The 13,151-nt window shown below is 35.4% G+C and overlaps 1 protein-coding gene across 2 annotated transcripts in view; it reads left to right on the forward strand.

Annotated features, from left to right (window-relative positions):
• PLCL2 (phospholipase C like 2) overlaps nucleotides 1-13,151 on the forward strand; it is a 107,922-nt gene that overhangs the window by 59,923 nt on the left and 34,848 nt on the right. Inside the window, exons 3-5 of one of the 2 annotated variants that reach the window (XR_012585511.1) lie at nucleotides 1,209-3,695; nucleotides 7,158-7,361; nucleotides 10,529-10,617. Coding sequence is in view for 1 of the 2 variants with exons in the window: in XM_074574984.1 (XP_074431085.1) it covers nucleotides 1,209-3,695; nucleotides 7,158-7,361 (2,691 nt within the window). In the remaining variant the exon portion in view is untranslated. The remainder of the gene's footprint in view (nucleotides 1-1,208; nucleotides 3,696-7,157; nucleotides 7,362-10,528; nucleotides 10,618-13,151) is intronic. The other variant, XM_074574984.1, reaches the window with a different exon arrangement.

The raw sequence follows: 13,151 nt of genomic DNA on the forward strand, positions 1-13,151 counted from the left end.
TAAAGCAAATTGTGCTGTCATTAAAGGTGCAAGAATCTTATTGTTGATTAATTTTCTCAAACACGGAACAGCAAATATTAAGCCTGCATACTTTAGTAATCATTGTTTTCAATGAAAGGCTTTTCAGATGCTTATAAATTAAATTAGAAAACCAGAACACTACATTTTTAATTTAATAAAATTAAACATACAGTACATATGCCCTGAACTGGAAATGTGTTCTTTAATGGATGGTTTTTATTTGAACATCTGTTCAGCGTTGCAGTTTTCTTTCTCTCTCCTTTCTGCCATGTAAGCAATGCTGATTTGCACTGGAACATACTTCAAATGGAAAACTATTTGAAGAAGAATCAACATTCTTTTTGTATAAAGCTGGAAACGTATTTTTTGAGCAGTTCTGGAATATAAGAAGAACACTTCTAAATACGATATCTAATATACAAAGATTATATCATGAAAGTATTATTTTGGACTGAGCTTATCATGACACACGATGCTTTTAAAAAAACCCCAAAACACAGCATTTTTTTCAGTCTCAGAAAATGCAGATAACAAAACCACAGTTTTCTTAAATTCAGTTCTTTCTCATGAAATTGATTATACTTAAGCGATCTGTTATTCATTTATTTGCACTAGTTTGAATTAATACAAACAGCAAGTAGAGTTGGCTAAATTATATTATTTTTTCTTCATATTTTTTTCCTTTCGTTTAGTGGTCATGTCCTATGGATTTTATGTAGTTAAGTGTGTATTAATATTTCTCTGGTGTTCATGAGGACCCTGTCAGCATGATATTAAAGCCATGATATTCTGTACTGACAAAGTTCAGCTAGTTTCTGTAGGACTGTATAAGGACTCAGAGGAAAGCTTACTTCCTACTGCCTTGGCTGTAGAACCCGTTATCTCTGTAAAGAGGTTATTACTGATAAAATAAAATGCATTTATACATCATTATTATTTCATTAGCATTCAAAACTTGCTAAAAAAAAAGACCCTAGAAGATGACTTACACAGGCAAGAACAAGCATTAAGCCATTATCAGTATTTTCTTTTATTCTGATATAAATTTCTGTCTCACTGGTCATCACACGTATGCTGGACCTTTTTGAACTACTTAATGAACTTTCAGCTGTAAGTTGGAACCTATTTCAATGTTGAGCAAAATCATACTGATTCATGTTTTCTTTTTTTCCCCCTTTGTTCACCAGGATGGTACGAAACAAAAGCGAGAACGGAAAAAGACTGTGTCGTTTAGCAGTATGCCAACTGAGAAAAAGATCAGCAGCGCAAGTGACTGTATAAATGCGATGGTTGAAGGCTCTGAGCTCAAAAAGATTCGATCCAACTCAAGGGTGTATCACCGATACTTTCTTTTAGATGCAGATATGCAGTCTCTACGCTGGGAACCTTCAAAAAAGGATTCTGAAAAAGCAAAGATTGATATTAAATCAATCAAAGAAGTAAGAACAGGAAAAAATACAGATATTTTTCGCAGTAATGGAATATATGATCAGATATCAGAAGACTGTGCATTTTCAATTATATATGGAGAAAACTACGAGTCACTAGATCTTGTTGCTAACTCAGCAGACATTGCAAATATTTGGGTTACTGGCTTAAGATACCTGATTTCTTATGGGAAGCATACTCTAGATATGATAGAAAGTACTCAAGATAATATGCGGACTTCATGGCTTTCACAAATGTTCAGTGAATCAGATGTAGATAATTTGGGACATATACCCCTGTGTAATGCTGTACAGTTTATAAAAGACTTAAATCCTGGTTTAAAAATTAATAAAATTGAACTAAAATTCAAGGAGTTACATAGATCCAAGGAAAAAACTGGTACTGAAGTAACAAAAGAAGAGTTTATTGAAGTTTTTCATGAGCTTTGTACCAGACCTGAAATCTATTTCCTATTGGTTCAGTTTTCAAGCAATAAAGAATTCCTAGATACCAAGGACCTCATGATGTTTTTAGAAGCAGAACAGGGTATGGCACTTGTCACGGAAGAAATAAGCCTTGAAATTATTCAGAAATATGAGCCAGCCAAAGAGGGACAGGAGAAGGGTTGTCTTTCTATAGATGGGTTTACGAATTACCTTACTTCCCCGGACTGCCACATATTTGATCCGGAACATAAAAAAGTTTGTCAAGATATGAAACAACCTTTATCTCATTATTTTATAAATTCATCTCATAATACATACTTGATAGAGGATCAGTTTCGAGGGCCTTCTGACATCACAGGTTACATTCGCGCTCTTAAAATGGGTTGTCGAAGTGTCGAACTGGATGTATGGGATGGTCCGGACAATGAGCCTGTGATTTACACGGGGCATACAATGACATCACAGATTGTCTTCCGTAGTGTGATTGATATTATTAACAAGTACGCATTTTTTGCTTCAGAATACCCTCTTATTTTGTGTTTAGAAAATCATTGTTCTATTAAGCAGCAGAAAGTGATGGTACAACACATGAAGAAAATTTTGGGGGACAAACTACATACACAGTCTCCAAACATTGAAGAGTCTTATCTTCCATCACCGGAATCACTTAAAGGGAAAATACTAATTAAAGCAAAGAAGCTTTCCTCTAATTGTTCCGGACTAGAGGGAGATGTTACAGATGAAGATGAAGGAGCTGAAATGTCACAGAGAGTGGGAAAAGAAGGGGTAGAACACCAAAACTCGATGACGGGGAAACGATTTCAGCTCTGCAAAGAACTCTCTGAGTTGGTAAGCATATGTAAATCGGTTCAGTTCAAAGAGTTTCAGGTTTCATTTCAGCTCCAGAAGTACTGGGAAGTGTGCTCGTTTAACGAAGTGCTTGCGAGCAAATATGCCAACGAAAACCCAGGAGACTTTGTAAATTATAACAAACGTTTTCTTGCCAGAGTTTTCCCCAGTCCTATGAGGATTGACTCGAGTAATATGAATCCCCAGGACTTTTGGAAATGTGGTTGTCAGATAGTAGCAATGAACTTTCAAACGCCTGGCTTAATGATGGATCTTAACATTGGTTGGTTTCGACAAAATGGAAACTGTGGCTACGTCCTTCGTCCTGCTATCATGAGAGAAGAAGTATCCTTCTTCAGCGCGAATACGAAAGACACTGTGCCTGGAGTTTCACCTCAGCTGCTTCATGTTAAAATCATTAGTGGGCAAAACTTTCCTAAACCCAAAGGATCAGGTGCCAAAGGTGATGTTGTGGATCCTTATGTCTATGTTGAAATACATGGAATCCCTGCCGACTGTGCAGAGCAAAGGACGAAAACTATGCATCAGAATGGGGATAATCCTATTTTTGATGAAAGTTTTGAATTTCAAATAAATTTGCCAGAACTAGCTATGGTGCGTTTTGTAGTACTGGATGATGATTACATTGGCGATGAGTTTATTGGGCAATACACTATTCCCTTTGAGTGTCTACAGACTGGTTACCGGCACGTTCCTCTGCAGTCTTTAACTGGTGAAATTTTAGCACATGCTTCCTTGTTTGTGCATGTGGCCATTACTAATCGAAGGGGTGGTGGGAAACCTCATAAACGGGGCCTCTCTGTGAGGAAGGGCAAGAAATCAAGGGAATATGCTTCTATGAGAACATTATGGATTAAAACAATAGATGAAGTGTTCAAGAATGCTCTCCAGCCTATTCGGGATGCCACGGATTTGAGAGAAAATATGCAGGTACAGTTCTTACGATGAATTTATCAATTGAGAAGTGTATTTTTGTATTACAATGCATATGGAATATATGTTGTTTAGAGTCTTACTGCATTTTGTAAGTTAGGTTAATTGGGTCTGATGCTGAACAGCTTTAAAAATAGATTATGTCAGAGGAACCTTTTAGGTGATACCGTCTGCTGAGGTGACCTTGGATGCATATGCATATTTCCTTGAATTTGAACTGGAAATATGACTCCAGTGTTAGAACTCAAGCCTGTTGACTTGTCCTATGTCTTTGCAGGAATGTTAGGTATACACTAGAGGAAAGTACAGCAATATTTTAGTCTTAAGCAGTTAAGTTAAATGGAAGTGCAGGAGGAAAATACAGATGATAGAAAAAGGAGACTTTGCTGCTTATTAAAACCTTCTTGTACCTGAAAGTATGTTTAGCATAGCTTTTATTTTTCCTTAATTCCCAACAGAAGGCAGCACTTCCAGAAAGACCCTTTGCTTTCCATGATTCTTCCTACCAACTGTATGTTAGAAATACATGGAATTAGTGCTAAGGTATTAGAAGACATCCTCTAGAAGAAATTACCGTACCTTGAAGGTTACATTTAGTAAACACATTGAATTTCAGGAAAAAGTACAGGCTGAGGTGTTTGTTTTTGTGGAACCTGAGAGATCCCACTTCAAAAATGTACTTTTTTGGAGATTCTAGTGAAGATTCCAGGTAAATAAACCCTTTTAGACATAGATTAAAGTGAGCTGTAAAATTGTGTTTTATTTAATAAAGCATTTAGCTGTCTATAAACTTGTGATGGAATACTAGCGGTGATCAATAAAATTCAGCAGTCATTTCAAATGAAGTGACCTATTAAATCCTCTTACTCTTATGTAACGTTAAGGGGAAACCGATTAAAGGAAATGTCTCAGACTTGATTCTGGATTTTAAAGTCACATCAGTGTAGACAAATTTTCTTCATGAATGATCTAATACTGAAGAGATTTTAATAGTAATACATTGTATAATAGTAAAAAAAATATTTTTTCTTCATATGAAAGGAGAATTTAGTACGGCATTACGAAGCTTTCCCGTTCCGCTTGGTGTATAGAACTGCTATACTGAAGATGGTTAAAAAATGCAGAGATGATATTTTGACTTATAAGTGTTTCACATTATGGGCTACATAGAAAGTGAACTTTAACCTGTAGTTAACCTGTTGCACGCTAGAATTCTGTCATATAAAGGATACTGTATTTTAAGATACATTTCAGGGAAGAGTTGAACCTAAGATTTGAGGAAACAGTGAAAACAGTGAAAACATACAGTTTTTGTAGCTACTTTAAACTTTTTACCGGAACTGATATAATTGAAAACAGGCTCTAGAGCGTGGTTTCTTTGAATATGAGGTATTACAAGGTATTTTATTTATTTTATTCTGTCAGTTTGAAAGTTGTGCTATCAACTAAATTCGTCATTATCATCTCTCAAAATGCTATGAAGAAGATATTTTAGGTTCATGAGGGAATATTAGTTTTGCATAGCTTTACTGACAGATTGTATAATGTGCATAATTTAAACTCCGTAACTAAAGGGTTTATGGCTAATAAAAGTAAATAAACCACTCAAAATAAATGCCAACGTATGTCAGGGAATGCGAGATTTGTTTAATTTCCATATCATTGAAATTTTGTGTTATAAATTGTTATGATTTTTATGATACAGAAATACATAATGTCCCCACAAGACGGATAATAAAGAGCAAAGGTTTTTGTTTAAAATATAAGGTGGAAGAAGAAAAAAAAAGATAGCATGCAGTAGTGAGTTTAATGGTTTCTCTAAATCTGTGTACACATAACTAGCCTTTTTTTCTTCCTTGTAAGGTACTACATTACCATGACAAAAGCTGTTGTCATAACTTGTTGTTACACATTCATCACTGATAACAGTATAGCATGAGTGATTAAAGTGGGTATGATGTTGCATGTCTGAATTTCTTGACAGTGTGAGGGATAGTCTCCGGACATAGGGTTGGAAGTCCAAAAGCAAGAGTTATAACCATAGTTCTGTCCTGCGTGACATTAGTTAATATATGTATGTTCCCTGGGTCCTTGTTTACCTCTCTGTAAAATTCTTCATAATGCCTTACACGTGATGTTTATCTCAAACAAAATCTGTTTGAGTAGACTTCCCAATGTCTGTTTATTCAACTTTGTAATTGTTGTGTCATTAAGGTATAGTCCAGCTATAAGAAGTATTTTCTGTTTCCTGGACATTTATGAGATGCTACTAAACATTAACTAGAGTTAAAGTACACTGTAAGTCACTGTAGTAGGTGTAACTTAGTATTCACATAACTTTGCATGAATATGCTATATGTAGATATTTTGAAGTCTACTTTGGGTATTGTGACCCATTAAAGGACATCAATATATTTCATGTTTGATTCCTGCTTGCATTAAGATTGGCATTATGTCTCTCTAAGAAGCTTGTCCACAAATGAGTCTTTCCATACCGCCAAGATGGAAAGTGGTTTTTGTTAAAATGAAAATCTGTGTCCTAAAACTAGTCAGGTACCCCACTTGGGTAAGACCTGAGAGAAGGGAGAACTGAAGCACATTTGTAACTTAAATATACCATTTTTTTGTTTTTGTTTCCTACAGGAACACAAACTCCAGACCTGCCAGAGATCACCAGCTCCCACTTGGTACAAAAATCCTAAATTCATTACAGTGCTGAGAATATTCCCATCATGGAATTTCAGTGGCCACTTGGAGTCACATTGTATTTCTAATACTGGAAATTTTCTTCAAGTTTAAATGTATGGTTTTATATTCTACCATATTGGATATGAAATACAACTGTAATAAATTTTAGGGAAAGGTACAAAATTGGTATTTATATTAAAATACCTTAAAAATTCACTTAAGTGTGATGCTGTGGTAGGAATGACATCAGTAGTGGAGTGCTGGGTTTGTGAATCACACCAAATGGGAGCCAGCAGATCCACAGCACGTCTGGACTATAGTTCAGGTATGCTTAAAGTTACAAATGGGCTGAATTCCTCCTTCCACTTCACTTTGCTTATTTAGGACATTCAGCACCTAATATTTTGTTTCTGTTGGTGGCATTTTAAAAACTACTTCGAAATGTCTTTTAGAATTTTTCAAAATACATAGGCAGGCTGTTTTAGAGTTAATTTATTTACATGGTTAATTTTAGTAGCGATAGGGACCAGACATACTTGTTCAAAATAGATTTTTTTTTTCCTGTGGCAAGTATTAAATTCTGTTTGAATTTTTAACATTTTTGGTAAAATATATGTGTAATATTGGTTGCTTTGGAAAGTTCTTCAGGGAAAAGCTGTGGCGATTCCAGATTGTAGCTCAACTATAACAGTGAAGTATTTTATCCTGAAAGAATGAGATGTTAAAATTCACATTTAACTGTAAAGGGAACTCTTTCTTTCCTTTTTGCAGAATGCAGTAGTTTCATTCAAAGAATTATGTGGCCTCTCTCCTGTAGCAAATCTTATGCAGTGCATTTTGGCAGTGTCTACGCGCTTGGTTGGGCCTGATAATACACCCTTGGTAGTACTGAATCTCAATGATCAGTATCCGACTATGGAGCTCCAAGGGATTGTTCCAGAGGTTTTGAAAAAGATTGTAACAGCATATGACATGGTGAGTAGTCCTTTGTGGTTATTTTATATGCTATTTGAAAGACTTGCTTTTTGTAATACACAGTACCATGCCTGTTTTTAAAGGTCATTTTAACCTGTGACTTCCTATTTCATGCTTCATTACATGTGCTTGAAAGTCATTCCCATGAATGTACAGCAACTGATAGTGTTTTCATATTGGGTAAAACGTAGAGATTAATATACTGTGTGCAAATACGTAAGTGTTTGTACGCTTCAGAAGGCAAAGTGGTCATAATCAAGAGGATTTAACATGAAGAGGATGTATTAATTTACCTGTTTTGCAGTAACTTGAAACTTCCTGCATATCTGTTACTCTCTTACAATAATTCGCTACTTCACATTTTCCAGTTTGTGGACCTCGATTTCTTTTGGCTTTGACTTAACATAAAATAGAAAAATTTCAGGAACTGCTTTTAGGAATTGTAGTTTTACAAGCACCTTGAAGTGTTAAATGCTACACATTCTTTTGTATTTTCTCTTGCTATATCTTTCTTATAGATCTCATTTGATTAGGCATTTTTACATCTGTAAGCAGCTGTAATGTTAACTTCAGCCATATACTTCAGTATGTGGGTAAGTTGCATCTTTAGAGACTGGAAATTAAACATTTTGCAAGAAGGAAGGAAGAACACTGAGAAATACTGATTTACGTCCACCTTGCATTAGTTTAAAATCTGGAAAAAAGATCCAGATCATTTAAAATGCCCTCCTTACTTCCACTGAAGTAATTTGGCACGGAGTAATTGACCTGTTATTTATTTATTCCATGATTTCTGACAACAAGCAAGGGTTTCTAGGATAATTTTGCATTAATTTAGTGTGCTAAAATGAGAAATCTCACCTGGTAGGATCAAGTCACTGTTTTAAAATCAGTCCTTGCTATTTAAAGAAAGAAAATGAAGGAAAAGAAACTGGTAGCCCATTTTCATATCTATCTATCTATCTATCCATCCATCCATCCATCCATCCATCCATCCATCCATCCATCCATCTATCTATCTATTATCTATATTTTAAACTACTTTCTAAAGAAAAAGTAGCTTTAGAATAATGCTATATGAAAGTCCAAAAAGCACTCATTGGTCATTAGCAATTTAGGTAGAGTTTATGTAGTTCAGTGATGATGTAAATACAAGAAAATTTGATTGGAATGGTAGTACAGTTACAAGAAGATAGTGGTAGCTTATAGGCTATCACTATAATTAGGATCCAAACAAGCTCGCTTGTTGCAATTACACCTGCAACACTATGTAATGAAGTTCTGTCTTGTTCATGGAGATGCCTCTACCTGCAGTTTGTTCTGATGTGATGCTGCTGCTTGTTGGGCTATTAAGCTCTTCCAGATACTTAGAATATTTTTGTAAGTCTGGATTAAATTTTTTGTTTGAATGTCACTTAGGTAGAGGTGACTCATGACTCCAGAAATCTTTGCAATCTGAATTTGGTTTGCTCTTTGTCTCTCACATATGTTTTTTTCCCCCACATCTTGTAGTCTACACATGATTTGAATATTTTGTACTTTGGAAATCTATACTTTATTTTCACATATAAACATAATATAATATTTAGTTAGTGGCATGTTCAAAGCATTTTTCCATCTCCTCTTCCGTAAAGGGTAAAGACACAGTTTCATACAAAGAGTATGATAGTGCTTTTAGCTCTAAATGATACTGAAGATAAGTAAAAATTAAGGTTATTTTCATCAAATAAAACTTAAAAATTAAAATAATGAGATTTTTTTTCAATTTGTGAAACTTTGGTCTTGCCAATACTCTCTCCAGTTTCACAAAGGGTTTTAAGCAATTAAAATCCATGAGGTATACTGGAAATTGAAGTCAGCCATGGGAGCCATGCTGATAGCTCTTGTTTCTGAAAGCACATTGTGAAACAGTGGGAGACATCCGTATCATCGTTTCCTCAAGGGGAGGAGAAGAGATGTGACACTATTTAGCTTATACATTGAAAATTGCTATAGCAGCAGATGTTTAGAGTCTGGTACTGTCATAAATAGTGTTCTTTTTGTGTGTTTTTGTGTAAATTAATATAGTGAGCCCTCCAAATGACACATTTTATTTCAATGGTTGGTTTCGGCTTGGGGATTTTTTTGACATGATTAATTAACAGGTGGGTGTAAAAGCCTTACCCAGAATTAAGAAAGGGTAGATCTACTGTCAAAGTAATGATTACCTACTTGTCTTATTTTCTGATGGCTTAGGCCTCAATATGGATATTTTAAATATGTTCCTCCAGTGTTTCAAGTACAGGAATTACTAAATCATGTTGGTAACAGAGATTGTGTTAAGTGTTTATTAAGTAAACCTTGGTTAGCACTATAAATGCGTAGGCTGTCATTACCTTGTGTGCATTCCCAATGTGGCACCCGTAATGATATTCTTAAAGTACTGCCATTTCAGGATCATGGTAATTTTTGGCTAGTGAATGCATTCTTATTTGCCAGAAATACTCTCCTTTTTATAAAATGATAATAAACATAGAAACATTCAGCCAAGATTTTTAATTATTCAGAATTTGTTTACACTGGGAGTGCTTAAAAGATGCATCCTTGCTCTGTGAAGTGAGAAGCGTTGTAAGACCTTTACAGTGGGACAGTCAGTCCACACTGAAGGAATTACAAACGAGTGCAGTACTGCAGGGGCACATGGGAAGGTGAGAACATCTTCAGCATAGAATTGTTTTAAAGAAACAATGAGGCAAATGATAATAAGCTAATTAGCATATCACTAGATACTTGGGTTTTTTACATGTAAACAAATAGCACATAATGCTTTCTTAAATTGTCAGCATTCACCACTGTATTAATGGAGAAGCTGTGATAAGGGCTAGTACTATTCACAGGTTAAAATACTGTGTTTTTGAGTTGAATGAGTGAGTAATTTGTCACCAGCATTATCGGACCAGAAGTTTGCCCAGGAAATAAAAGGATCTTTTGCATTTATCCATGTTATAGGAGTTGGGGTATCTCTTCAGAATAATGAAAACAAAATATAACTAGGACTTTTTGAGAAAGACAGAAGTTTAAGTTGTGTATTTTTCTCTAGCTTCTCCATGCTCCTGACTATTTTTCACCCTAACATCTTTTCAGTGTTTAACAATGTTTTATTTTTCCCTCTCGTTCATGAACTTCAGCTTCCTTTATGTGATACTTCAGCATGCACTCTGTTGGTGTCATCACACCCATCACTGATCAGTGCTGCAGACTGAAGCTTGGAGTTAAGGCAAGTGCCTCTTCCACACCATTGCATGTTTTTTTTTAAATGTCATATGACCTTTAAGATAACAGTAAGTAAACATGAAAAAGTTACGCTATGGCAAGAGAAACAAAACATTATCTTGTCCTAAGTCTGCAGCATTATTCAGTGATGAGTATAATAGCACTGCAAAGATATGCTAGAGGATCATACAAATGAAGCCAGATATGGTTGAGAACTTTACTGTCTGTGTCTGCCTTTTGTGGAGGGTGAAGTGTCCCATCTGATGAAGATAAGGACTTTGCAGGCAGGCATCTACTTTTATGAGGAAAGCTAACAGAAAAGGCAGAGGACTGTACTTGTGTGAAAGAAGATAAATTAATGCTGCTACAATAATTAGGATTAAATGTTATTAAATCCTAATTAGATATTGCTGCGAGATCCATTTTTTCACAGTTTCTGGTGGTGTTTTTTTTAAAAATGTTGAAGTTATATTGTAATTCAAAATGTTTGCAGACTACAGTATGGGAGGTGTGTATTTGATTCAAATGAAATCAAGTAAGATGAACAGATTTTGTATATGCACCCTAGGGATAGGGTCAAGGGCTGTGTTTAGTGGTGGTGGCAGTTGTGAGATGATGAAAATGAGAGGTATTAAAAGACAGCAAAGCTAGTAAACTGGAATATGACTGGTGATCAGTAGCTCTATAGTAAACTTAAATCCAATTATCGTAATGTTAGCTCGTTTCAACTACTGACTCAATACAGCAGATTGTATATGCAATCATGTGGAAGTTAACTTCATGTTATGGAGTTGAAAATGTGGCCAATGACATAAAGTAAATATGATAGCCTATATTTCAAACCTGAACATGTCCATCCCATTGGGAAGTAGATAGTTTGACAATATACCTTGCAGAGTTATAGAATGGACTGGTACTAGTAGGGCTTATTAAAAGACTGTCTAGGAAGGACTGATTGTCAAGGTTTTTGTAAAATGTTAATAGTCCTCTCATACTTCAGCAACTGCTCAAATCTCCAAGTATTCTCTACCTTTAAAACTCATCTTGATATCAATACAGTAGAATTGGGTGCGACAATTCTGTATCGGGCATATCGCGTTGAAGGTCATAAGTCTGAAGGAAGCAAAGAATACATCCATTGGCTCTTTCACAGGGCCTAAAAAAGAATGATTAACAGATCTGTTTTGAGTTATGCTTAGTTCATAAAATCTGTCTTAGTTATCTTGTTGTTAATGTAGGTCCTTGGTTATGGTTACTTTGCAAATACAGTAAGAGGGATTTCAGTTATTCTGCTGTGGTTATAGAATTGTATCTTGAGAGAACAAGTAGATGAAGACTTTTCTACTTCATCTAATCTTACTAATGTGCCGGAGTTATTCAGTTGAGAGGTCTTGGTTCCACAAATTTGAGGTTGCAAACTTCTGGGATAACCAAAAAATACTAGATCCAGTGCTGGTAATTCCCAGTTTATCTCCTAAAATGGAGAGAGTGAACATGTTACTTTAACTCTTGTGTAATTTTTGATCTGAATACTCAATTCTGATTGTTGCAGAGAAGGCTGAGTTGGTCATCAGTCTCCTGTAGTTGAACTCAGTCTTTGGATCTCGTGTTTTTAAATCACGTGATAGCATCTTACCACTATCTGCTTTGTGCATCTGAAGAAAATCCAGATTTTTCCATCTGGTACCGTTTTCTGAGGAATATGTAACTGTCATAGACTGTGATAGCTCTGTTCAGTTTCCTAGTTGGTTCAGAATGTTATTCTTGAGCCTATGTCTTCTGGAGTCCAGCTCCCTGGGTGTTCCACGTTGCAATATAACTCTTAGCATCATCTGCTTTATAAAGCAAAGAACTTAGGCTTTGCACAGAAGATTGAAAAGCTATTATTCCTTGCTTTTATACTTAAGAGCATAACTACATAAAAATAAGGAACCTTGTTAAAACAAAAAGCTAAGAGTAGTCATCAAAAGAACAGACATCATAGACACTTTAAAGATACCACCACAGGGAGCTTGAAGTAAATATGTACCACTTATCAAACAACACTTCAGGAGAACAAAAAGGAGGAGGTGTTGTTCAGAAGAAGGCATCTTCCAAAAAGCTGAAGTGATGTGCAAATGAGGAAGACAGAATAGATATTTAACCCTGCCATGTTTAAATAAAAAATATAAGAAAGCCAACAGTGAAGAATTTCAGGAACGACCTGCACAGACTTAAAAAACAGTTACTTCTTTTCTGAAAATAACAGAAACAGGAAGCCTGTCAAAGAGTGTGTATGACCAGAAAGAAAGCCTCAGGAAAAGAAATAAAGCCACAACACTAAATTAATTTTTGCTTCCACATACCTGTGGAGATTGAAGTTTCACATGAAATGCTTCTTTATGAAGGACTCATGGGAGAATTCATCTCTAACAAATGCCAATAGAAAGGCAAAAGGCGAAATGACTGAGAAAAATTACCAGAAAGAGGTGATACTCATTCAAAGGTTCTGAAAGATCTCAAGAGTTCATGTATCCAAACTGCTAATTGTTGTGTGTA

This window comes from Larus michahellis, chromosome 2 (assembly GCF_964199755.1).
Source record: "Larus michahellis chromosome 2, bLarMic1.1, whole genome shotgun sequence".
Classification (NCBI taxonomy): Eukaryota; Metazoa; Chordata; class Aves; order Charadriiformes; family Laridae; genus Larus; species Larus michahellis.